Here is a 25,168-nt window from a genome sequence, read left to right on the forward strand (position 1 = left end):
AAAGGGAATAATATATATAGTCATTTTCTTTTAAAAAATTAACGGTGAAGTGTGTTTCTGCCACCCCTCTTCTATTTGATATAATAAAAGTGGGAGTGATAAGACAATTAATTCAGTGTTTTGAAAAGCAAACCAGCTTCAGAGCAATGCTTAAGCTTGTGTTGCCAACTTGCTATGTGGTTCCTGACAACCAACCTCAGAAATAATTCCATCATCATGAGAAGTACAGAAAGACCCACAAACCAAACCTCAAAATGGATGCTAAGAGAAAACACCGTTTAAAAAAATTTCCCTTCCTTTCAGAAGGCAGACCAAAAGGAAGTTCATCCTCCCACCCACAAATTCCCCAGAGAGCTTTCCACCAGAAGGTCGACACCCAGCCGGACCCTCTTCTCTGAGCCTCTGGTTTCTTTCATGGCATATTAAGTGCCGATGTGGAGAGTGCCATGGGCCTCAGGACTACTAAACAGAGGGGGAGAGGCACAAAGCGCGCTCCTGGTCGTCAAGAGGGTATGTACACGCTTGCCGCTTTCCTGCATTTTTCGGAGCTGAGTTTTTAACCAGAGGCTGCTCCTTCACGATAAACTGACTAAAAGCTATGTTATCTCTTTCAAATCAGTTCCTCTCTTTCAGTTCTTATGTGTGAAGACAAAGGTTATTTTAAACCCTTAAGAGATTACTATTAAATTTAAATTACCTGTAACCATCGTATAGTAATAGATTTATGATTGATGATAGCTTTAGTTAAAATATAACAATCTTAAAAATAGTCTTAGTGGAAGATTCCAATCTATGCGCATGTAACTGATATAAAATTAAAATTAAAAAAATTAGACCTTGGCATTTCCGAGGGAGCCCTAAGCTATTTTTCTAGCGAGGCTGTGCGAGTGTGTACCAGGCTTCCTCTTTTCACTCCCTTTGTGTTGTAAGTACCCTGGAGGTCATGTAATAACCAATGCCAAAGAAAAATCAAAACAGAAATTATTAGCGTGTGCCATCATGCAGCGGCGTACTCTGCCTAAAGAGCAGGAAATGGTCTAAACATCAGACCGCCGCCAGGCATCTCAGCACAGGCCTGTGCGCGGAGGAGAGTTGCGGCCGGACTCGGGGCGAAAGGAGGGAGCCAGGAGAGCGACCCGTGACTGCAGCCGGCTTTTAAAGCTAATAATTGCTTCGCAGCAGGTGCCGGGCAGCACTCCCGCGAGCTCCGCGGCGGGACCTGCCCTGGGAGACCTGGGCGCAGGACTGGAAGGGCGCTCGCGGCGGGTGCTGGCGACTCCGGGGCACCCGGGGACTCTCCCCGCGCCGTGGTCCGCTGCACCCGGGCTCCAGCTTGCGCGTCTGGGGGCGGGGGGTGGAACCGGACGCGCACGGCAGGGGCTTTGCTAATTGCCAAGCAGGAAGTGAGCGCCAGGAAGAGCGGCGGAAAGAGGGGAGGAGCGGGCGGAGGAGGGGCGCGCGGAGCTGCCGAGGTTCGCTCCCCACGCGTCCGAAAGGCAGGGCAACCGAGCCCTGCAACCCGGCTTTCCTACCCTGTCCCGCCAGCCGCCCGGCCCTGCTCTGGCGCCCGTCGGCCCCACTCCGTCCCCATGGCTTCTCCGGACGACCCTGTGCGCGCGGGTAAGTTGACACCGCGCCGCACCCTCACCCGGAGCGCGGACCGCGGGTCGCTAGATCGCGAGGCGTCCGCGTCTGCGGCGGGGCTGTCGGGGCCGAGCTCCCCACGAGCCCCGAGGGGCGACCTGGGACCACCCTGGACCCTGGCGCCCGACCCGGGTCCGCGCGGGGCCGGACGGTGGACAGCGGCGGCGCCCGGTCCCGGAGGGCGAGGTGCGAGGCTCCCCCGGCGAGCGGCTGCTGGTGGCGCGCGGCCCCCTGGCCCCAGTCACCCCCAAGCGTGCCTGAGACGCCTTCTCTCCTCTTGCTCTCTCGCCCCAGCGTCTTTGTTCTGCACCGGAGATGCCAGGTTGAAACAAGCCCCTCAAACCTCTCCGGCAGAAAAGAGCGCAAGGGGTGGATTTCTTTCTTTCCTCCCGAGCTCTCCCTTTCTCCCTACTCACGTGCCTTCTCATTTCTCCTCTTCTCTCCTCGTTTCACTTTTATTAAATGGTTTTGTTCTAAATATTGGCCCTCGGAGCTATTTCATAAACTAGTATCCACAAAACCAGGCGGCTGATCCCACCTGTAGAGGCCTTTGGTTAGAATGGCCTCTAGTTCTGTCCTTATCGTTAAATATTTTGTTTGCACCTGAAGCCAGAATCTAGATTTTTCTTTAATCTCACTTGAATTGAAAAACCGTAGAATACTGTGTCTGTTCTTGAGACCAAGCTCTCGATTTTTCTTTAATTTCACTTGAATTGAAAATCTTCCTCAGACTTCACCTTTCAGGAATTCGCTGTCCTTGCTCTCCCATACCCTAGGCTGATCCTCAGTGAATGTCGAACATGTGAATGAATGACTGATGTATCCCCCAGAGCACACTGGGGCTTTTTCTAGTTTTGTTGAGGCTGGAAAGGCTAGGGAGAGAGCCAGATATACAGAACCACAGATACCTGCTTAGAGACACGTATTCCCTATTTTATTTCTTGGGCTTGGGCAGGGCCGGAGCTTGAATGTTTTATTGTTCATTTGGGGCTTGAGCAGTTAGGAGAATGAGATAGAAAGTATCTGGAGGTGGGTCAGAAGATTGCTAACTTGGCCTTGTGATGTGCTGGGTCTGAGAGAGTTTCCTGGAGATTTTAAAAAAGATCTAAATTCTCCTTCAAGTGGTTCTTCTTTAAGTGAGGAATGGTAAACATTTTATCCATGGGAGATGGAAGATAAGTAAATGGTTTGGATATCCTTCTCCTCTCCCATATTCATTGTTTGGAAAAACAGAAGGGGAAATTAAGGGAGAAATCCTACCCCTGCCCCCCAGCTCTCACCTCTGCATCCACTTCCTCTTCTGAAAATGTAATTGGCAAGATGCCAAGAGGTGTTAAGCTAGATTTTACTAACAGTGGTTTCGCATCTCATTAAATGATCATGATGAAGGAGATTCAAAAAGATCTTGATTGGGACCCACTGAATGGGGATACATATACGGTCTGCTTGGGACTCCCAAAATCAATGGCACCAGAGGAGGTGGGTGCTGGGAAACACAGCTTCACGTATAAAAAGCCTCAGTGAGTCAAGAGTGTGATAAGGCCACCAGGGCAGCTAATAGGATCTTAGATGACAGTAATAGTACTGCAGGATCTAGAAGTCCGGTGATGCTACTTAGCCTGCTTGGCCCAGCCAAAATGGAAGCTCACAACCTGGAACAAAAAGGGACTTGGAAATCCCAGCACATGTGGCGGGATGAGAGACCTGAGGATATGATGATAGGAGGGTGTCATTTGGAAAGAACCTGTCTCCTTGACTTTGAGAGGTAGAACCCAAACTTGTAGGTGGACTTTTGTTGGCTTCCTACAAAGAGGGGAGAGACCTCCTGAGTAGAGATCTCCCTCTCACTTGCAGCGATGTTGAAGAACATCTCCCCGCATCTGAAAGATAACTCTCATGTCCATTCCCACTCTGGAATTCTATCAATTAGATGAGGGTTCTTCCAGTTTAAAAACAGATATATAGTATCTCCACACTTGCATATAGAAACAAAGGATTGGACAGAAATATGACCAAAAAAATGACTTCCTCTTTCTAACATCTCATATCATTTCTATAACCTCCAGGACACATCACTTCCATTTCTGTAATGAAGCCACAAGTGGTGATAATGTGTAAAACTCGTTACGTGGCATTTTCATGTCTCCACCCCAGACCCAGTTACCATGCTGTCTCACCAGATTTCCTGCGCTCATCTCCCAACTGGTATTTCCATACACACTGTCACCTTCCACCAACCTGTACACCTAAAAGTGGCCAGAGTGACCTTTTAAAAACAAATCAGCTCTCGCCATTTCTCTACTCAGAAACCTGCGCTGACTTTCCAGTAAATCCTCAGTCCTTCAGTGGTGTCCATACTCTGTACGTGGGCCCGTAGCTCTCCCTTCAGTTGGCAAGTCTGCTCTTTCTCTTTGTCTGCACTGCAGCCACCCTGCCTCCTCTGTTTCCTTGAGAGCCCTGGACCACCTGCCTCCTGGCCTTTGCACAAGTTGTTTCTGCTGCCTGGAAGGCTCCCTTCACCTCCCCCCAACCCCCGCCAGGCCATTTACCTCCTGCCCACCCTTCAGATTTCAGACCAAAACTGATGTAGATTCAGCTCCATGTTATACAATCTTGGTGCACCCTTCCAACACCTGTCACCCTTTCTAGCTGTGAAGATTTCACCATTGTCTCTCTCCCCCGTTAGGCTATAAGTTCTTGGACAGAGGGCATGTCTGTTTTGCTCGACCGTTTTTCTCCAATGCCTGGCCCAGTACCCAGCACTTAGTAAGCCCTGGTTAAATACTTATCATCTCAGTAAGTGAATGAAAGATATAAAATGTAACCACCTATTCATCAGACTGTGGGCAGAAAAAGCTCTTCCCATATTGGCATCTTAGGAACTGATTCAGTTAGATATGTTAACTGGGTTTACCTTGTAAAGTTAAAAAAAAAAAAAGATGTTTGTATATCCACATGCATATAACAAAGATGGGTATCTATTATTATACCGTATGAACTTAATTAAAAAAACTCTTTGCCCTGAGAAAATTTACACCGGCAGGAAAATAGTCATGCTGGCTGCAGTGTGGCCATCTCATTCCACCTCTACCACTAATACACCATCCATCGTGGAATGAGTCAGAATTGCCTGTTGAAAGTGAGTAAAATCTGATTCATGTTCATACATATATTAAGGACAGAAACAAAGAAAGAGGCTTTGAAAGTCGGGAGAGTTGGGGAGATGGTATACAGTTCATTGCTTTGTCGCAGTGAGCTAAGTAAGTGCCCTTGGCCAGGGAGCACATCAGCGTATGTTCTGCCTTTGTTCATCCTCGGGGTATTGTTTGCACTGCACACAGGGCTGCTCCCTGGGAGCCCTGGCCCTAGAGACCAGCCCAGGACAGCCCCATAGGTGGCATCTCACCCCTCATGCACCCCTCTGAGCCTTCCTCCGCGCTTGGACGGGTCTGATGTGGCACCCTGTCCTTCTTGCAAACTCCAGTAGCACCGGGAGCAGAAACCAGGACTAAAGGGGGAACTACTTCGAGCAGCACCCTTATTTGAAAGGCTGGACCAGCCAGTTCATTCACCACATCCACCAGAGAGTGCTGACAGGCTGTGGTTTTCCTTTCTCCCTTCCTTCTTCCCTTTCTCCTTCCCCGTCCCGTGGGTTTTTCCAATGCCCACTTCATTTCTTTCCCTTTCTTACAATGCCTCTAAGTTTTCTTCTCTCTACCCAAGTGTTTCCCCCTTGTCTGCATTCCTCTTTCATCCCTTGGTTCATCTCTTCCCCCACCTCCCGTCTCCCTCAGCTTGGCCATCATCCAGAGAAGTCGCTCTAGAGGTGCACCTTCTTGATCCCTGGGCCTTTCTCAGCTTGTTCAGCCCCTGCTCTGAGGTGCAGGGATGACAGAGCAGGGCTGCTGCTAGACAGAGAAGAAGGTAAACTTAGCAGCGTGTTAGTGCTGCTGCCCTGAGAGCTTCTGTAATCCTGAATACGGTTAGGACTCTATGGCTTCCTTAGAATTAGTAGTGAAAACAGCTGTAGGTCAGAAGAAAAGCTTGAGTACAAAAAATAATAACAGAGGAAAAATAAATGAACTCTGAAATCACCGAGTTCAAAGAATTGCCTTTACTTTTTCACTAAGAAGCACAGAAGGCCCCACTCTTTTGTTTCTTGATGATCGGGAAAGCCAGGAAGCTCTGACACGCTTCCCTCTTTGTCTCTCTGAAAGGACGTCTTTAGAGGAGATCTTTGAACTTCCTCTGAGGAACTGTCTTGAGGAACTATTGGCCCTTATCTAATGTGATTCATAAAGGGAGAGGTCTGGATGTGACCGTGCTGCTCTTGGGCAGCGTACCCACGTCTGTGTTGGACAATCCGAGATCGTTCCTGGTGGAGAGGCTGCCGGGTGCAGCCCACAGTCTCCAGGGCTCCTGGGGATTCTGATTCAGGAGCTGACGAGAGCTGGGTCTTTGAGTCGATGATGGGTAGGTGAGATTTTGCATTTGGAGTTGATGCTGGAATGATGAAAGCTTTAGGGGATGTCGGGTGAATGTCTTTTGCACATGGGAAGGACATGAATTTGGGGGCCAGAGAGTGGACTGTCATGGGTTGAACTGTGCTCCCCACCCCAAAAAAATTTTGTGGGCATCCTAACCCCCAGTACCTCAGAACGTGACCTGATTTGGGAATAAAGTCTTTACAGAAGCAGTCAAGTTAAAATGAAGTCATCAGAGGGAGCTCTCATCCAATGTGACTGGTACCCTCATAGGAAGGGAAAATTTGGACACAGAGATCCCCCCAGGACAGTCTGTTATCAGGTGGTCAATGCATGAACCACTTCAAGCAACCCGAAGGTAGTGGAAAACGGGTAGATTTTGAAGTCAGAAAGTCCCAGATCCAAATTCTGCTGCTTCCTTTGCCCTGTGACCTTGGGCACTCAGTATGGATAAAGGAGACGCTTGGCCCTCTCTCAGGGTTACTGTGAGGATGAAACAGGGCTGTGTGTAAACCAGGCAGCACGGGGCGATGGGGTGGGTGGGCGGGGAGGGGTACTGGGTAAGTGGGAGCTCTAATTGTAACTGGGCTTCCTGTATTGGAGTGACCTTCACCTGAAGATGCTCTTTTCACCTTTGGGGCCCCTACTTCTCACCACTCATGGACTTTTAAAGCTGGAAGGGCACGTGGAGGCTCTCTGTCCCCCCTCCCCCTGACTATTACAGATGAGGCACCTGAGGCCCAGAGAAACAAGTAACTGCAGCTGGCCTTGCTTGCTGTCCCCTGGGGCCTCCGGGAGCCAGGCCGGGTGCCCGGCCGGGTGCCCTTCCAGCAGCTGAGTGGCGTCAGCTCACCTTTTGAGGACCTCCCCAGAAGATGCTCATGTGAATTAAACATCATTCTCATTGCCATCGTGAGACCCCCTTTGATCAATTACCAGCTAATTTGGGGTGACCTCTGCCTTCTTTAGAGTCACCAATCCAGGAGAATGGAGGCAGCTTTGGGACAGTAAAGCAACAGCCAGGATCAGGAGGAAGGTCCCCTCCCCCACCCCGGCTGAGCTGCCGGCCTTACCACCTCGGAGCTCCCACGATCCCCCTTTCTGTTTTGGCTTCTTCGTGCCCCATCTGATATCAGAGCCTTGCCTAGAGGCCCAGCCTGCTGTTACCTGGGGCCTGTAAAAATAAACATTTTAAAGCTTCTGAGTAAACTATTTGATTTCATACTAATAATGTAAACATGTGGCTCCAAGAGCTCTCAGAAATACTTTAGGACAACTGCTTCTAGACTAGCCTCAAATAACCAGGATCAGCCCTCCTCCAAATAATCTACACAGCACGGGCCTGTGAGAACAAAGGTGTTTCTGCGTGAACTACAGCAAGGGCCGCGGGAAGGCCCGGGGTCAGCTAGAACAAGTGGAGCGACAGCGTGGGCCTGGGTCTGTGAGCGGATTTGGCAATAACATGTAAGGAAGAACTTCATCCCCAGCCTGGTCTACGTCAGAAGCTGATACGGTCACAACCATGCGAATGAAAATAATAAAGACCTGAAAGTGCCTCTAAGACTGGTCCTAAACCTCTCCTGATGGCCTGAGCCTTTCCTCATTGCCCTCTCACTTTGCTGTTGTGCTTCAGAAAGCAACAAAAAAAAACCCCCTAAATTCTCTGTGCCCTTCCCATCTTAAATTCCGTCTATTCTCAGAGGTTTCAGACCAAAGCAAGAGACTTTGGGCCTCCAAACACTTGTGGTCCTGTTCACCCCATCACCCTCTGAGGCACAGATTCTCAGGGGGAGTCGTTCCCAAACCTGACCTGACCAGAATGATGATGATCAGCTGGGTGTGGGAACCAGCCACGTGGACCCGCTCCTGTTACAGAGGAAGAGCCAGAGCCCGGGAACACTTAACATGAGTCATATCCAAGGTCATACCGCTAGACTCATTCAACGTCAGGCCACTAGGTCTCAGCGGTGTGGCGGTGAGGACCCAAGCCGCCTCCTCCCAGGCCCTGTGTGCCTTCCCTTTAACTGGCCTGTTTGCACTCTCACTGCTGCTTTTGGGGGTAATTCTGCCTTTCCCAGCTATCTCCTCCATCTTCTTCTCTTCATCTTTTTCCTTCCTCGCGTACTAATGTCTCTGTAGGAAACAGGCCTAACTTGTCATAGACTTGGTGGGCAATAGCTGCACAGGATTCCTATTAAAATTCCACCCCCCTAGTGGAGGTAAGCTTTTAAAGTATTATCATCCAGGGAATGCCCTGGCGGTCCAGTGGTTAGGACAACACGCTCTCACTGCTGAAGGCCCAGGTCCAATCCCTGGTTAGGGAACTAAGATCCCACAAGGCCGCGTGGCCAAAAAAAAAAGTTTTATCATCCAGATACACTTTGGTGAAAATTAAGCGGTTGACACTAGGCTGTGATAGGAGGGAAAGAAAGGACTGGAGGCTACTCATGGTGGCTTCTACTACCCGCTCCCCAGCCAGGAGCTAGACATGAGAAGGATAGAAAGGAAAAACTGGAAAACCGAGTGCAGGTGTCCGGCTGGACCTATTTGAAGTATGCTTATGTGTCCCATTCTTTTTCATCTCTAGGCCTTTGCTATGCTGTTCCCTCTGCCTAGAATGCTTTTCCCTCCCTGACTTCTCCTGGCTAGCTTCAACTCATCCTTCTGGACTCAAGTGTCATCTCCTCTATAGGCTCCTCTCTACCCGCTCTTCACTCCCCACCAGACACCCCAGGCTAGGCTTGTGTTCCTCCTGTGTTTCCATATCCTTCTGCATTTCTACCATCTTAACACCAAATGCTCTGTATGATAATTGCCTTCTCCTTTCCTTGGGCAGCAGGAGTTCTGTAAACTCAGGGTGGAGTTAGCAACACAGTTTGTTCTTATTTTCTTTACATTGACTTAGATCCAGGTCTGAGTCTGTCATCTACTGGGCTGGCAGGAAATTCCATTTCAGTCCAAACTGGGGCCTGGCCCCTTCCTTAGGGTCATATAGGAACCTAAGAGGATGATGTGGTGCTTGGAAAAAGAGGGGCCTTGAATTTTTAGTGCATCCGGGTGGGCTTGATGTCCTTGTTGTCCAAGCCTGAGAAGACTCTTGAGGTCCAGGAGCCCTCTGTTTCTCTTGCAGACCCAAATCACGGGTTTGTTTCTCTGTGGGGCTGGGAACCCTGAGACCCAGGGGTTAGCCCCCTCTGTGCATTCCCTGATGTGGTCTTGCCACCTCTGGGCTCTGCTAAGGACCACGGCACAGTCCCCACTCGTGGAGCTGCAGTGTCTGTCCCCTGCTCCATGGGGGGACACTGGCAAAAACTCTCTCCTTTTGCCCCCGCTCCTCTGGGCCACCTCCTTTAATCCCTCCAGTGACTGTAGCCTGTCATAAAACAAAGAGATGTTCCCTTCACACTGCTTCTCCTTTGGGCATTGTCAACACCTGCGGGGAGAGAAATGTGCGAAGTCTGGACACGTTCTCAGATGGGAAACATCTGGGGAGAACAAACAAATGATCTCCATAAGTGGACCTGTTTTGTTGGTTTGGATCCCCCAAGGCATTCCCAGGACCTAGTGCCTGGGCCACAGTATGTACTTAATGAAGATTTGGGAGCAAAATGAGAGGTGAATCTTGATTGGCCCAAGGCTGGCCACTTAGGGCTTTGCAGGTCGTGTAGTGACTGCACAAAATACCGAGGATCCCATTCAGACGGATAAGTGGTTGTTGAGCAACATAGTTTTTTGGCAGATGTTTCGTAAACTGTCTTGGAAAGGGGGAGCTTTTTTTCCTAATTTTCTTGCTCAAAGTTATAATCAGATTGTTGCCGATAAGAGACCAGACGAGAAACTCAGGCAATGCTTTATTGGGACTCTTGCTGCAGCATGAGGGGTAACAACAAGAAACAGGTGCGCTTTCTTGCTTGCTGTCCTGGGGGGCGCGGTGAGCTGGGGTGAGAGTGGGAGCGGATTGGTGGGTCGGGCCTGAGGTGTGGCTTAGGTGGCCTGACCACCCCCTTGGTGGTGCTGTGTGCAGGGATCACGTGCAGTACCCTGCTTTTGCTACCGGCACCTCAGAAATGGCAGTTGGTTTGTGTCCTTTTTGTATTCTTTTCTGTATGTTGTTCATAATTTGCCCAACGGCACTTGCATGCAGTTATTTTTAGTCTTTTATAGTTTCTTTGTACTCTGTTGCTTGAGGAGATGTTTGTCCAGGTGCAAGCGCTCCAGTAAAGGGTCCCAGGTCCCAGCCTGTCTCAAAATCCAGTATGCAAAAGAGTCATTAATATCACATTCACCTAATTTGTAGTTGTTTGTACCTCTGAGTATTTGTAGATATTTATAAGTAAACTGTTCCAAAATATTTTTTTAATGTAGTTTATTAGTCATCATCACTTTCTTGATGCAGCCTGAACTCATTCTTTCTTATTTTGTCTCCACTAATGACTGAAAGTAAGCTTTTCTCCAAACTGGGGTAGCTTGTGTCTATATGAAGACAGTTATCAAAGGACACACTGTGCTTCTGAGAAGTTAAAGAAAATGCTCTCTATTTGTTCTCTTTACAGATCATTTGACAAAGGAGCCAGTGGAAGACACAGACCCTAGCACTATATCCCTTAATATGGTAGGTTACAACCTTTACATTAATGGTGATGACTCGTTTTTCCTTTTTCCCCTTTGTTATTTCTTTATATTTTTTATTACTTAGTACTTACATGAAATTTGAAACCCTAAAATAAAGTTTTCCAAGATAAATTTCTTTTTCATGATATTTCTCTGTGACATAATAAACTTGGGATTTCTCCAGGTTAAAAATGGTGTTAGACTCTGTTCTCATTTTGCACATATCAGAAGTGGTCTTCTTAGGTTACGTGAGGTCTTTATCTGCTTGTCTACTTTTAATACTATTTTTAATTACCAATTCTTCAGAAATCAAAATATCTAACTTGAGATCGAAAGAAAAAACAGGACAAACTTAAAGTTAAAGGCGGCCTGCTCATGTGTCAGTTGGGCATACACTGTTGATTTACCTCTGTTACCACTTTTTTTTTCTTTTAATTTTTAAATTTTATTTTTGGCTATGTTGGGTCTTTGCTGTTTCACGTGGGCTTTCTCTAGTTGCAGCAAGCAGGGTCTACTCTTCGTTGCGGTGCACAGACTTCTCACTGTGGTGGCTTCTCTTGTTGCGGAGCACGGGCTCTAGGCATGCGGGCTTCAGTAGTTGTGGTTCGCAGGCCCTAGAGCTCAGGCTCAGTAGTTGTGGCGCACGGGCTTAGTTGCTTCGCGGCACGTGGGATCTTCCTGGACCAGGGCTAGAACCCGTGTCTCTTGCATTGGCAGGCGGATTCTTAACCACTGCGCCGCCAGGGAAGTCCCTCTTCTGGCTTCTGATGGTCGTTGGCAGTTCTTGGTGTCCCCTGGCTTGTAGCTGCTTCACTCCATTTTCTTCCTTTGGTGGCACGTGGCCGTCTTCTCCCTGTGTGTCTGTGTCTTGTTATCTCTTCTCCTCTTACAAGGACGTCTGTCGTATTGGATTAAGGGCCTACCCTACACCAGTATAACCTCATCTTAAGTAATTCTATCTACAATGACCCTATTTCCAATGAGGTCACAGTCTGAGGTACTAGGGGTTAGGACTTTGAGGTAGTTTTGGAGGGGACACATTTCAACTATAACATTCCTTCCAGGATTAAATACATGGTCCTTGACATGGCAGATGAGGTCCTCCATGACCATGTCTCAACATCCCCCTGATGAGCCAGTTGTGTGTAGCTATTTGCTGCTCCACAAATGCCCCACGCCCTCCCCCCGTCCTGGGATACCCATAGTGCTGGCCCCTCCCTGCTTCCTCACATAATGAACTCCTATGCAACCCACCACTCAGCCCAAGTGTTCCTTATCTGGGAAGGCTTCTCAGCCTTGGGGCCTTCGGGTGCTGCCTTATCCATAGTCCCTACTTTTTGTTTTTTTTTTTGCGGTACGCAGGCCTCTCACTGTTGTGGCCTCTCCCTGTTGTGGCCTCTCCCGTTGCGGAGCACAGGCTCAGCGGCCATGGCTCACGGACCCAGCCGCTCCGTGGCATGTGGGATCCTCCCGGACTGGGGCACCAACCCGTGTTCCCTGCATCAGCAGGCGGACTCTCAACCACTGCACCACCAGGGAAACCCCATGGTCCCTACTTTTTATCGCATTGTGTGGGAATTATTTGCTTGCCTGACTTCCTGCGAGGCTGTGCTGACCGTCTTCCCATATGCAGAGTGGGGCACGAAGCAGGCAGCAGTGTTAAATGAGCCAAGCTTCCCGAGATCCTAGAATGGCAGCCTTCCTAAATCCCTTTGCCTCCTTTGCAGGGTCTTCCATGGAAACTGGCTCCATTATTTTGTGTCCAACCCTGTCTTCCTTTTCCACCTCCAGCATGCATCTGTCCTACAGGCTGGCCCGTCTAACAACCACCTGGGCTTGCTCCTCCACGCCCACCATCTGCAATCACCATGCTCCTTTCTCGCGGTCCTCTGAGTCCTGGGCATTCTCTAGGCCCATCTCAACTGTCGGTCTCTCCAGGAAACCTGCACTTGTTTGTTCATGTAGTCTGAACAGAGTCAAAATCTGGGGATGCACAGATCATGGACCCTTCTCTTGAAACACAGTCTGTCTGAGGAAATAGACAAATACTTTGAAAAGAGCCCGAGAAGCACTATGGTACAGATGTGTTTTCCATGCTCTGGGGAGCAGAGTATGGAGAAGGATTTAGTCTGGGGGAAAAGTATTTGATTTTTAAGTTCCCTGTGATTGATGATTGATTGATTTCTTTTTTCACTCAGGATTATGGTTTATTACAGCAAAAGTATTCAGATTAAAGTCAGCCAAAGGAAGAGGGGCATAGGACAGGGCCCAGGAAAGTTGCACGCATGGAGCTTTCAGCTACCCTCTGTCAGTGACGTTGTGTGGACAGTGTTTACTTGTCTCAGGAACGATGTGTGATGATACACACAGAGTATTGACAACCAGGGAAGCTCACCCCACGCTTGGGGTCCAGAGTGTTATTGGGGCTCAGTCACGTAGACACGCTTGACCACCAGTGTGTCTGACCTTAGACTCCAGCCCCTTCACAGGTTGAACTGATACTGTAAAGATGATTGATTGATTTCTTTTGTGGAAAGGGGTTGGAGGCTTCTAGAAGGTTCTGAAACTTTACTGCCTAGCTCCAAAGAAACTCCAAGGAAAGGCGTTTAAAACAGAATCTCTGGTTCCACATTTGTTTCTTTTCCTCTTCTGTCCAAGGAAGATAGTGATGAGACTTACAGGAGAGTTGGGAGGTACAGCTTTTTTTTAGGCTGGAGGACTGACTATAGACCCAAAGGCCCAGATGCAGATGATGGTGGGAACTGAGCCGGGGTCAGAGGACAGGCTAGGGAGATTGGGTGCATCCCCACTCCTCTCATGGAAGTCTTTAGAAAATGACTACATTGTATAATCTGCAGTAGAAGCTTCCAGAAGCTTAGGTACCTGCATATTTGTTGGTACCAACAAAGAAATATGTGATTATAAGAGCATTTGCTATTTTGAATTCCCTGTAACAGTACTGCCCTCAACTAAACCGTTGGGGAATTGTGCATAATTGTGCATAATGGGTAACTAATTTGTAGATCTTCGTGCAATTAATGGGATAGTTACCTTTTGACTCCTGTCCTAGTCAACCCGTGACAGAGCTCTCCAATTGTGAGTACTGCCCAGAACACATGCTTATTGGCCCGAATGAATGTCACAGAAATGGTGAGAAGAGATGGGTCTGTCCCCATAATTCACTAACAGAAATGTCCCTCAATTTTGAGCTGCAGGAAATAGAAGAGCACTGCGGAAAAGAGAGTAAGTGTGGTTTAGTGGTCAGAGCTGAAGGCTTCTTCTGTTTCATGTTCCAGCATTAACTTCTCATCCACCTTGGTTTCATTTCTATAAAATTGAGAATGAAAGCAAGCAATGGGTCAGGCATATTGATAAATCCAAGGCTAAAAACTTGCAAGGATTTAAATTAAAATCATGACTTTCCCAAGACAAAGCTTTCTCTTCACTTTGATCTTATACTTGACTACGGTGTTTAAAAATAACACTCCTCTTTTGTTGGTCTCTACAGTCAGACAAATATCCCATTCAAGACACAGGACTCCCTAAAGGTATGTACAGTTAAAGTAGCAATTTAAACTTGTGATTACTTTCATATCTTGAACAAAGCATTAGTCAAAGTAATTTTTCATTTTTTTAAATTTTAAAACAGAAACATACTGATAATTTAGTGCATGATTTGACCTTCTCTGGTCTGAATTTTCTTATTAAAATGTAGAAATTATTTTATAGCAAATTACACATCAAATTCCTATGGTGTTTTTTTAACATGCATAAAATGAAGAAAGCCAGGACTGTGAGTTGCAAGTGTCAGAAATGTAGCTCAAATTAGTTTAAAATGGGGGGCGGGACTTGGTGGCTTAGAGTCTTTGGGTGCTGCTAAATCCAAGCATTTAAATGATGTCTCAGGCTCAGTCCCCCACTCCCCCCACAATGGCTCTGTCTTCTGTGTTGGCTCCATACTCGAGCAGGCTTTCCCCACTTGGTGGGAAAGATAGTCTCTGACACCTCCAGCTTTACTTGGTGCAGCTAAAGATGCCGGGGCAAGAGGGAGCCTTTCCCCCAGCACACATGGTACAATTTTAGGGGCAAATTGTGAAAGGAGCAGTTTGGTTGTGTGGCCATCCCTGTATCAGCTGCTGTCGTCGGAGGATGGAGGGGTGACCAGGTCTGAGCCTTGAGGTTGGAGGGTGGGGGGCGGAGGGCATGAAGTCAGTTCTACTCAAACCACAGTAAAGAGGGTTCTGTTAGCAGACAAGGGGCAAGGGATGCTGTCAGACCCCAAAGCAAAAAGAGCTTGCTTTTATGATCCACAGGCGAATGTCTCAGGCGTGGTGCAGACCATAAAGGCCTGAGCCTTTCCTAATTTCCCCTGGGGCAGCCTCCAAGGCTGTATCCAGTATGGAGGCTGAGCTGCCGCTTATCGCCCTGGAGTGTTTACCTTGTGCTCTGCTGACCAGCCAGAGAGGAGGGGTGGGGAACAATCAGATCTGAGCAGCTTCAGAGATGGCAGGGACACCCCGGCTTCCTGGAGAGGAAGGACTTCCCAGCACAGCCTGCTGTGGGGTTCCCCAGCAGCCCTTGTGGTGATGGGTATCACAGGGTCACTGGGTTGCAGGGTTGGGAGCTCCCTGGCAGGGCCCACCTGTGGTTAAGTCTGTAGTTCTGCCAAGTCCCCCTCCCTCATTCTCTACTCACCAGACTCTTCTTCCTGCTCTCTGAAATGGCATCATTAGAGTTTCATTCCTTTTGCCCCCTGTGCACGTCCCAGGAATGGCAGTGGTGTAGGGAAAAGAGGCTGAAGGCCAGGTTTGAGCCCAAATCCTGGCTGTACTAGGGGAGGCTTCTCCCAAGCACACTTTGCCCTTTCCCCTCTCCATGAATGACTTCTCAGTGTCCTGAATTCCCCAAGCTGTGATTGCCTAGTTCAGCAAGAAAGTGGAAGGTGCAAGCCAGGCCACCAGGACGAATTGGAGGCCGTGTTGGGCCGTGTTCCTTGGATTTTTAGGGTGCAGTGAAGAATTACCTGGGGAGCTAGTTTAAAATGCAGATTCTGGGCCCCGCTACTCCAAAATCATGTGGTGGGTCTGGGGTCAGGCCCAGAAACTGGTGTTTTTAATGCAAACCTGAGTGGGTGGGACACAGACCTCCCTTTGAGAGCCTGCCTAAGAAGCTTCAAGAATGTGGTGTGGGGGCTTCCCTGGTGGCGCAGTGGTTGAGAATCTGCCTGCCAATGCAGGGGACACGGGTTCGAGCCCTGGTCTGGGAAGATCCCACATGCCGCGGAGCAACTGGGCCCGTGAGCCACAGCTACTGAGCCTGCGCGTCTGGAGCCTGTGCTCCGCAACAAGAGAGGCCGCGACAGTGAGAGGCCCGCGCACCGCGATGAAGAGTGGCCCCCGCTTGCCGCAACTAGAGAAGAAACGAAGACCCAACAGAGCCAAAAAAATAAATAAATAATTAATTAATTTAAAAAAAAAGGATGTGGCGCGCCACATGTAGGAGACATGTAAGAGACACCCAAGCTGCCTCCAGACCGCCAGCTCTGAGAGGACTCAGCAGTTGACCTCATGGCTTAGGGTCCCAGTGTCCAGTCTGCAGTGCAGAGAGGGCAGTATTACACCGACCTCCCAGGGTGCTTGTGAGAATTCAACGAAACGAGACTGGAACAGCACCTGACTCCCAACAAGCATCTGACGGGTGTGGAGGGAAATCTGGCAAAAGAATCGTGAGCCATCAGGGTAGAGGACTGTTGAAAGCTTTTGTAGCGGAGAGGCAAGAGTGGAACCACCGTTTTAGGTAGACTGGGCCGCAGCAACTATTCGAAGACCTTTTCTATCACTCTTGGACATGATTTTCTGTTTTAAGAGAAGAAGATTGTTGCTCAATAGCCTGATAATACAGTAACTGTACCGTTGGGTTTCTCCTAGAATTTGAGTTTTACAAAACCTTAATTAAAATTAAAATGGTGGTGAGTTGACAAGTAACTCCAGATCTTTCCTCTGTCCTTATTCATGGGGGGGGAGGGGAAGTGTCATTAAGCACCGAATTTCTTATCTCCAAGAAATACGTCGTCTTCCATGTAATATCCAACATTTGCATTTAATAACAATTTAATGTCTGCAGTATTTTTTTCAAGCATACCATAATGGAGCCAGTATCATCGTTAAATGCTTATGGTAATTTTCTCACTGAAGTTGTTTTTAGGGAAACAGAGCCCATATATAATTAGTGAAGAGACTAATTTACAGCTTAAAAGTAAACGTAGGCTTCCTTGGTGGCACAGTGGTTAAGAATCCACCTGCCAGTGCAGGGGACACGGGTTGGAGCCCTAGTCCGGGAAGATCCCATATGCTGCGGAGCAACTAAGCCCGTGCGCCACAGCTACTGAGCCTGCGCTCTAGAGCCCGCGAACCACAACTACTGAGCCTGCGCTCTAGAGCCCATGCTCCGCAACAAGAGAAACCACCGCAGCGAGAAGCCTGTGCACTGCAACGGAGAGTAGCCCCCGCTCTCCGCAACTAGAGAAAGCCCGCATGCAGCAACGAAGACCCATCGCAGCCAAAAATAAAAATAGATAAATAAATTTATTTTTAAAAAAAGTAAATGTAATCTAATTATATTAAGACCAATTCAGACTCTGACACTTAAGTGAATTCTAGGGGGACTACTATATTTAATAGGGGAGTCATTTGTAATTAGCTTGAACCATTTCCATATGATTTTATAAGTCCTCAAAATGTATTTTCTTAAGAAAATTATCATGTTTCACAAAGTCTTCATTATAATTCTAGTATACTCCTACTTTTCCCCTGGACAGTACAACATAGTCCCTTAACACGGTCCACACTAGAGTGGCTCTCAATAATGTGCTTTTACCATAAATCAACTGTGGGACTCTAGTGTGATTTCAACGATCAGCACGTTTTTGAGGTGAAACGTGTTGTTATACCTGTTTTCTTGGCGGAAACAAATGTGTAGCTTCTGCCTCCCCTGATTTTAGAGATTTCGGGAGGTTCATTCTGTCAGGCTTCTGTTATGATAGGTGCTCTGTGAGGATGTGTAGGCACCAAATTCAGGACTAATTTAAGATTGGAGTTTATCTTATATCACAGAATTCCTGTATCTCGTAGAAACTACTGGCTTGAGGGTTCTGAAGGAAATGTGACTCTTCATATTTTGAGAGAAAAATGTATTTGGAAAAATAATTCTGATTTTTGAGGCACTATTCCTAGTGAGGGGAAATTGCACATAACTACATCATAAAGCAATCAAAATTTTACCATCTTCATCTTCTCTGGCATTACTGCCCTTCCATTGTTCAAAAAATTTAAATAGCAGATGTAAAGTTAAAGAGAAGTAGACTGATTTTATTGTTAATTATTTTGAGAAATTTGAACTTAAGCATGGATGATATTTGGAATAATTCGTTAACTAAATGTAGAAGTAGTAGTTCAGTTTGAAAAAGGAGAAAATAAACAAGTACTCAGGAGATCACCAAAATAATTCCTAAGTAAAAATGTCTGCCTGAAAACTAGCAGGCCAATGTGTTGTATTTTAGATGATTTCTCATCTTGCCAGTTGACCGACAGTATCTTGCTGATAGGTTTCCTTGTTGTAACATGAAACTAAAAGCCCCTCCTTCCCGCACGATTTACCGTGACCTGGTCCCGCTCATTCCACAAGTTCACTGCCTTCCACCCAGCCATGACGGAGAGTCCTGACAGTCTCCTCTTTTAGCAAACCAACCCCTCCCCCAGTTATGACACACATACAAAGGTGGCCATTCTTTTTTTTTTTTTGCGGTACACGGGCCTCTCACTGTTGTGGCCTCTCCCGCTGCGGAGCACAGGCTCCGGATGTGCAGGCTCAGTGGCCATGGCTCACTGGCCCAGCAGCTCCGCAGCATGTAGGAGGATCTTCCCAGACCGGGGCACGAACCCGTGTCCCCTGCATCGGCAGGCGGACTCTCAACCACTGCGCCACCAGGGAAGCCCTGAAGGTGTTTTCTTTTATAGAGGGGAGGGAGAGGGGTGCAACCACAGGAATGCTTGGGGGACCATGTAAGAAAAGTTGCTTTTTAATTTCAGGCTAACATTGCGTCGGGAAATAAAAAGCCCCACGTGTCCAGTAATGCTGGGTTAACAGTTATGACACTGGCTATTGTGAGAATTAGTATGACTGAAGTCACATGTCTGTGACTTTTTGCTGTGAAAAATTAGTGTGCATCCGAATTCTGTGGGGTGCTTGTTAGGTGTCAGATTTCTGGGATCCCTGAGATTCCAATTCAGAAGGTCTAGAGTGGAGCCCAGGAATCTGCATTGTTAACAGGCAGCCCAGGTGATTCTGGTGCAAGAGAGCTGGGACTGTCTTGAGAAACAGAAGGCTAGGTAAGCTCTCTACTGCTCCAGCTTAAAAAGATACCATATGGAATCTTAATAAAAGACCGTGCTTTTAGTTTAAATTTTGCAGATAATGATGTTAAGGAAAAAATGGCCTTTAGTCAGAATTGTGTAGGCAGCAATAAATATAGCCCCTTATATGAATAAATCTATCAGCCCAGCCTATAATAGGTCAATGAATGTTAAGGAATGTAAAAATAAATAGGTGAATTAATCTGTCACTCAGTCCTAACTTTTGAACCTTGAATTAAATGATTCTCTATTAAGGGCTTTATTAACGCTAAGATTTTACATGCCACTAAACATTTCTTTCATAACATAATATATTACTGGCGATTTTCAAGGTTAGAGTGCGATGTTGAATTCTGTGGTTAAAGATTAAAATCTGATGGAACAAAATCAGTTTTTAATGCATTTGTACAGTCTTCACCACAAGTTGGGGAACTGTGAAGTTAACACATATGTAAGACAGCCTAAGGATGGAATTTCCTTCCCACCAGTTAATTCTGAAAGGTGTTAGACATTTCACATGCCTATCATGTTCCTTTGACTTTCACTGGCAATCCCCACTTTAACCATAGAACTGAAATGGTTTCGGTTTGACTTTTAGGAGAGTGAGCTATGAAGACAAGTATAATCCCACTCTGCTCTCTGAGAGATTTAGTAAACTGTCAAACAGTGAACACCATGGAATCTGATGTAAGGTTATCAGAGGGGAACGTGTTTGGACTACCTCCTGTTCACCCTGTTGGTGAGGGAGGGATCCTGCCCTGGGGTTATGGGGATGGCCACACACAGGACACCTGACACTGGGCAGATGAGATTGACAGTAGCTTGTGAGTCACGGATATTCACAGCCTGGGGAGGGAGGACGCTGCACCCCATGCAGGGTCGCATGGGGGTTGCACTTGGGAACAGAGTGAACAGCTGGGGGCTGTGGGTGACAAGCGCTGTCCTGTCAAGAGGGTGTGTGACCCCTGGTTCCCAGGGAAGGATATGATGACTTGTCTGAATAATTCTGTGGTCTGGCAGGGAACTGAAACCCACTGCTCAGGGATAAGCAGGGACTGTGCCTGGTCCCCTTGGAAAGGAGCGTTGTTTAGCTGGCGGTCTTATCCACAGGAGCAGAGCGGGGAGGGGAACTTGCAGCTGGGCCATTCAGGGTCCTCCTGGTTTTACCAGATGTAAACAGCACATAATATTGAGTCTTAATTTTAGGCCTTACAACCACGGAGTATGTGCTTTCTTTATCAAGCTTGCATCTTTTTTTTTTTTTTTTTTTTAATCCCTAGCAGAGGAGTGTGATCCAATTAGTTTGAACTGCCCAACAAATTCTGATGTGCAACACCAGGTAAGAATAATTTCAGTTGTATTTTCACCCTTAGGTACATGCTAATCCAACTAGAATTTATTTAGGAATTGTCTTCTAGAGCTTTAAAAATAAAGAAAGAACAGGATTTTTAGATAATAAGTTTGGAAATGATCTTTAAGCATCCCAGTAATGTAGCACATCTATACAACTTCTGTTACTTTTAGTAACTGAGGTAGCTTTAATCCATTTTTTGGAAATAAATATCTATCCAGATGCCAAAAACCATCAGTGTTACTGAGTTAGAGAGTTGCTTTCTTTCGTGTGTAGTTGGTATGCTGTGGATAGGAACTTTTTAAAGAAGCCTCAACAAAACTGGGTAGTTTAAGAACATTTTTGTAATGTTTTATAAAACTTTTACTTTGTTCAGATATCAGATGTCAAATTTTAACATGTTATTTTGATTGTCCTTTTCCAAAATACATTTATTGTTTTCTGATTATAAAAGAGTGTTATTTTAGACTTCAGATACAACAAAAATGTACCAAAAGGTTGAGAATCGCTTGTCACATTCCATTGTTCACCTCTTGAGGTACATCCTTCCAGAAGCTTCCTTGGGTCACCGTGTGCTTCAGTTACTACTTGTACTTTCCAGCCCATCTCTCTTCACTCACTCAAAGCTCATTAGCAAAACTGCACAATACCTCACATCTGTTAAACTATAGTTAGAACACTAAATGTCTCAAAAAGGATGTCTTGCCTCAAGATAGACTGGTTGGGTCCTGCCCTTTTTATAATATTGATACCAAGTTAATTTTTAGCAAGACAAATTTGAAGTTTTGTTTAGTCTTCCTTTTAAAACATCATTCAGTAATCATTAATAGTGATATTTTTGGATAATCAAATCACTTTTGTAGTAAAGCAGAGTTATACAATAGTTGATAAAACAAGCCATTTTAATCATAAACACGGTTCTCCTGAAAATTGTCAGTGGTGCTACTTTTTTTTTTTTTTTTTGGCGATATGCGAGCCTCTCACTGTTGTGGCCTCTCCTGTTGCGGAGCACAGGCTCAGGATGCGCAGGCTCAGCGGCCATGGCTCACGGGCCCAGCCGCTCCGCGGCATGTGGGATCTTCCCAGATGGGGGCATGAACCCGTGTCCCCTGCATTGGCAGGCGGACTCTCAACCACTGCGCCACCAGGGAAGCCCAGTGGTGCTACTTTTAACTTTGATTTGGGGGTCTTCAGTTGCCCACTGAGAATATTATTTTCTTATTTATTAATCCTGATACTCAGCATTTTTCTTGGAATTACAGTCTAGTGATTGACTTTGACATTGACTGAATTTGAGCTATTTTAGTGAACCTAAAGTATAAATTTTTCCTTTCTTGCAATCCTTAATTTGTTTAATAAAGTTTTGCTCCCCACATTTTTTTCAACACGATACAAACTCCTTTGAAGATACAAAAATGTTACGTTTGTTTAGTTTTAGTGATTTTTCCAAAATCATTTAAGATTAGGTACAGAATATGCATTAGGACACTGTTCAGCCACTGTTCAGTAGGCTGTCTTTAAAGATAAAAAAGATCTAGCAGCTAAAGAAAGCGGGAAAAACCTATTTGAGATTTTTATTCAAGTTCTGTTTTAAAACAGGGTGTCTTACATTCCTATAAAAAGTAGCACTGCACCTACCTACTGCAGTTGGTTATTTCTTTGCATAATCTATAGGATTTGTTCTAACTGCTAGATATCCAGAAAGAGTCTTTGAAACCAACTTGGCAGTTAGAACAAAGAAAACTTACTAGGGGAGAAACGTTTAAAAAAAACAAAAACATCCCCACGCTTCATTTTCTATAGCTCAGACATTAAAAGCAAGTTGAAAATACATTCTTTAGAATATTAACATTTGCCGTTTCATTGATTTTTATAATTTAAAAACTAAAATCCACTTCACTTAAGACTTAATTTTAGCCACCTTTTTTGAATGATGCCACGGAAAAACATTGTGGTGTCCTGGCATCAAAATGGAAATCTGACATGTCATAAAATTTCATAAAGGACCCTTTACTTTTAGTAATTTAAAATCAATACCCCATCTATTAGAGCTATCCTACTTCTACAGTTTGTTACAGCTGGTACTTGTCGAGCATATGTTCTGAGACCGGGTATTCTTGGACATGAACTATACCAGGGGGAGTTGGGGGAGGCAGACCCCAGGCAGAGCTTCCAGACCTGGAGAAGCAGTGTACACAGCTCTAGATTCTAAATGTGGATATGGTTCAGCTGTTTAAAATATTTTCATGGTTCTTTTTTTAAAAATATTTATTTATATATTTATTTGGTTGCACTGGGTCTTAGTTGTGGCAGGTGGGCTTCTTAGTTGTGGCTCATGGGTTCCTTAGTTGTGGCATGCGAATTCCTAGTTGCAGCATGCATGCGGGATCCAGCTCCCTAACCAGGGATCGAACCCGGGCCCCCTGCATTGGGAGCGAAGAGTCTCTTTCACCCTCACGGTTCTTTATGTTATAGAAAATGTTTCCCAGAACCTTTGTCAAACAATAAAATTTTAACTACTTTTACTACAGGCACACATGTATGGCAAATTATAGTAAAGCAAAATTTGTTCCAGTTTGTAGCCAAGAATCCATGCCAAGAGGAAACTGAGGTAGTAAGAAAAACAGTAAATATTAGGATCCTAAGTTGGAGTTAGAAGTTATGAAAAAAATGACATTTTCTTCTATTTATGCTGTTTTTTTGGTTTTACCAAACTGTAATTTTTTTTAAGGTTTAAAATCCACATTAAATTATTGGTATGATATGGTATTATTAGTGTGATACCAATTTATGGTGTTGGTAATAAGGGAAACTGGTGTAGGGTGTTCAGGAATGCTCTATACTATCTTCTCAAATTTTCTGTAAATCTAAAACTATTTTGAAGTATATATATATTTTAAAAACCACACTAAATGGAATTTAGAACCTAGAAAAACAAAAAAAATCATCCAAAATCGCACCACTCTAATACTCTATTTTTGTCATTTTGATGTATTCCCTTATACATTTTTTTCATAAGGATAATTATAGAAACTGTTTGCAGACAATTTTATATCTTGCTTTTGTTGTATAGTATTATCTCACAAACATTTCATCCAGTTTGCTACATGGCCTTACCATCCATCTGAATGGCTGCATGATACTGTCACCTCTGATATTTATTGATAACAGAAATAGATTCGAGGATGTGTTTCTGAGGGCAGGGTGAGAGCGCTCCTGGTAGAAGGAATGCTGTAAGCAAAGGCTCTGAGAAGACTCAGGGACAAATACTTTGCCTGGAGCTGAGGTATTGGGAGATTGTAGGCAGTGAGGCTGGAAGATCTGTTGGATCTGGGGTCCCAGAGCCTTGAATGCCAGAGAGAGGCAGATGGAAGGTATTGGTGGTTTTTAAGGGATGGTCCCATGACTGTATCTGGGACCCTGGGAGACTGGAGAGAAGATGAGACCAGGTCTTAGGCCTGTGATTGGGAGAGGGATGCTACTAACAATATCAATAGAGAATTCATGAGGACGATAAGATTTGTGTGTTTTTAGGATTGAGAGTTGTTTGTTGTTTGTGGGCTGTGGAAAAAGGAGATAATGGTCATAGAGTTTGGGGTATGTGAGATGTGTGATAGGAAGGGCTGCATTGGGGGTTGGTTTAGGATTCCTGCATCAGGAGGTTACACTTGAAGCCCAAGGGGAGGATGGGACTGTCGATGAGAGAGTCCTTGTGCAAAAGCAGAGAGGAGAGACCAGGATGGAGCCTTGAAGAACAACCTGGAGGCCAGAGGAAGAAAAGGAGCTCAGAGGTAGACAGAGGAGTGGCCAGAGAAGAACATCGAGGCATCTGTACTTTCCTTTGCAGCACTTTCCCAGTTTACAGTTACATGTTTGCTGATGGCGTCATTGTCTCTCCCCACGAGGGCAGGGACTGCTGTGTTTTTTGGCTTGTAAGTGTATCCTCCATCCCTAGCACATAGTAAAGTCTCAGTAAATACATGTTGAGTAAAGAGAGAAAAAGGCCAGGATTGGGCATTGCTTCACGTGCCAAGGAAAGGGCCGTCAACATCATCCTGTGGTCAAGGGCGAGGCCTACAAAGACACCTTTGGATTTGTCCTTTCAGACGTTACTGGGACCTTTCAGGAAGGAACTCCATCATAGGGACAAAAACATAATTGCACAAGGCTGAAGGAGTGAGTGGGTGATAAGAAAGTTTATGTAGTTCTGTCAAATTCATTAAGGTAGCAAGGAAAAAATAGTAAACTTTTATTTGAAGGTGTTGGAAGATACAGGAAAAGCTGCTTTTTTTAAGGTTGGGAAACAACAGATTTTAAAGGATAAGTTATCACCAGGAGTGGAGAGATTAAAAATTAAGAGGGAGAAGAAAGAGAAGTGGAATAATTAATGGGATTTGTTTTCCCTGTGGAAGGTAGAGAGGATTAATTTTCTTAGCAACTGTTTATTGATAACATCCTTAGCAATATCTTGTGGAGAAGACACAGCACATTGATTTCCCTCAAGGAATTTGTAATCTGGAAGGTGAGATATATGTGCCTCTATGTTAGATAAATAAAGTTATCAAAGGTACAGAGAGATGAGTTAGCATTTTAAAAGTAAGAACCTCAATGCTTTTTCAGAGGCAAGACTAGAAGAAGTGGAAAGATAGAAACTTCTTTTTTAGATG

General features: G+C 45.8%; 1 protein-coding gene across 9 annotated transcripts in view; it reads left to right on the top strand.

The window, feature by feature from the left end:
• Nucleotides 1–309: 309 nt before the first annotated feature.
• Nucleotides 310–25,168, top strand: part of EDARADD (EDAR associated death domain) — a 65,561-nt gene continuing 40,702 nt past the window's right edge. For 3 of the 9 annotated variants that reach the window (XR_004346206.1, XM_032608346.1, XM_032608343.1), the window contains exons 1-4: nt 310–510; nt 10,682–10,740; nt 14,248–14,287; nt 20,431–20,489. Coding sequence is in view for 8 of the 9 variants with exons in the window: in XM_032608346.1 (XP_032464237.1) it covers nt 447–510; nt 10,682–10,740; nt 14,248–14,287; nt 20,431–20,489 (222 nt within the window). In the remaining variant the exon portion in view is untranslated. Of the gene's footprint in view, nt 511–995; nt 1,621–10,681; nt 10,741–14,247; nt 14,288–20,430; nt 20,490–25,168 lie in introns of those variants that run through there. The other 6 variants (XM_032608342.1, XM_032608341.1, XM_032608345.1 and 3 more) reach the window with 6 other exon arrangements.

The sequence above is a fragment of the Phocoena sinus genome, chromosome 16 (assembly GCF_008692025.1).
Source record: "Phocoena sinus isolate mPhoSin1 chromosome 16, mPhoSin1.pri, whole genome shotgun sequence".
NCBI lineage: Eukaryota > Metazoa > Chordata > Mammalia > Artiodactyla > Phocoenidae > Phocoena > Phocoena sinus.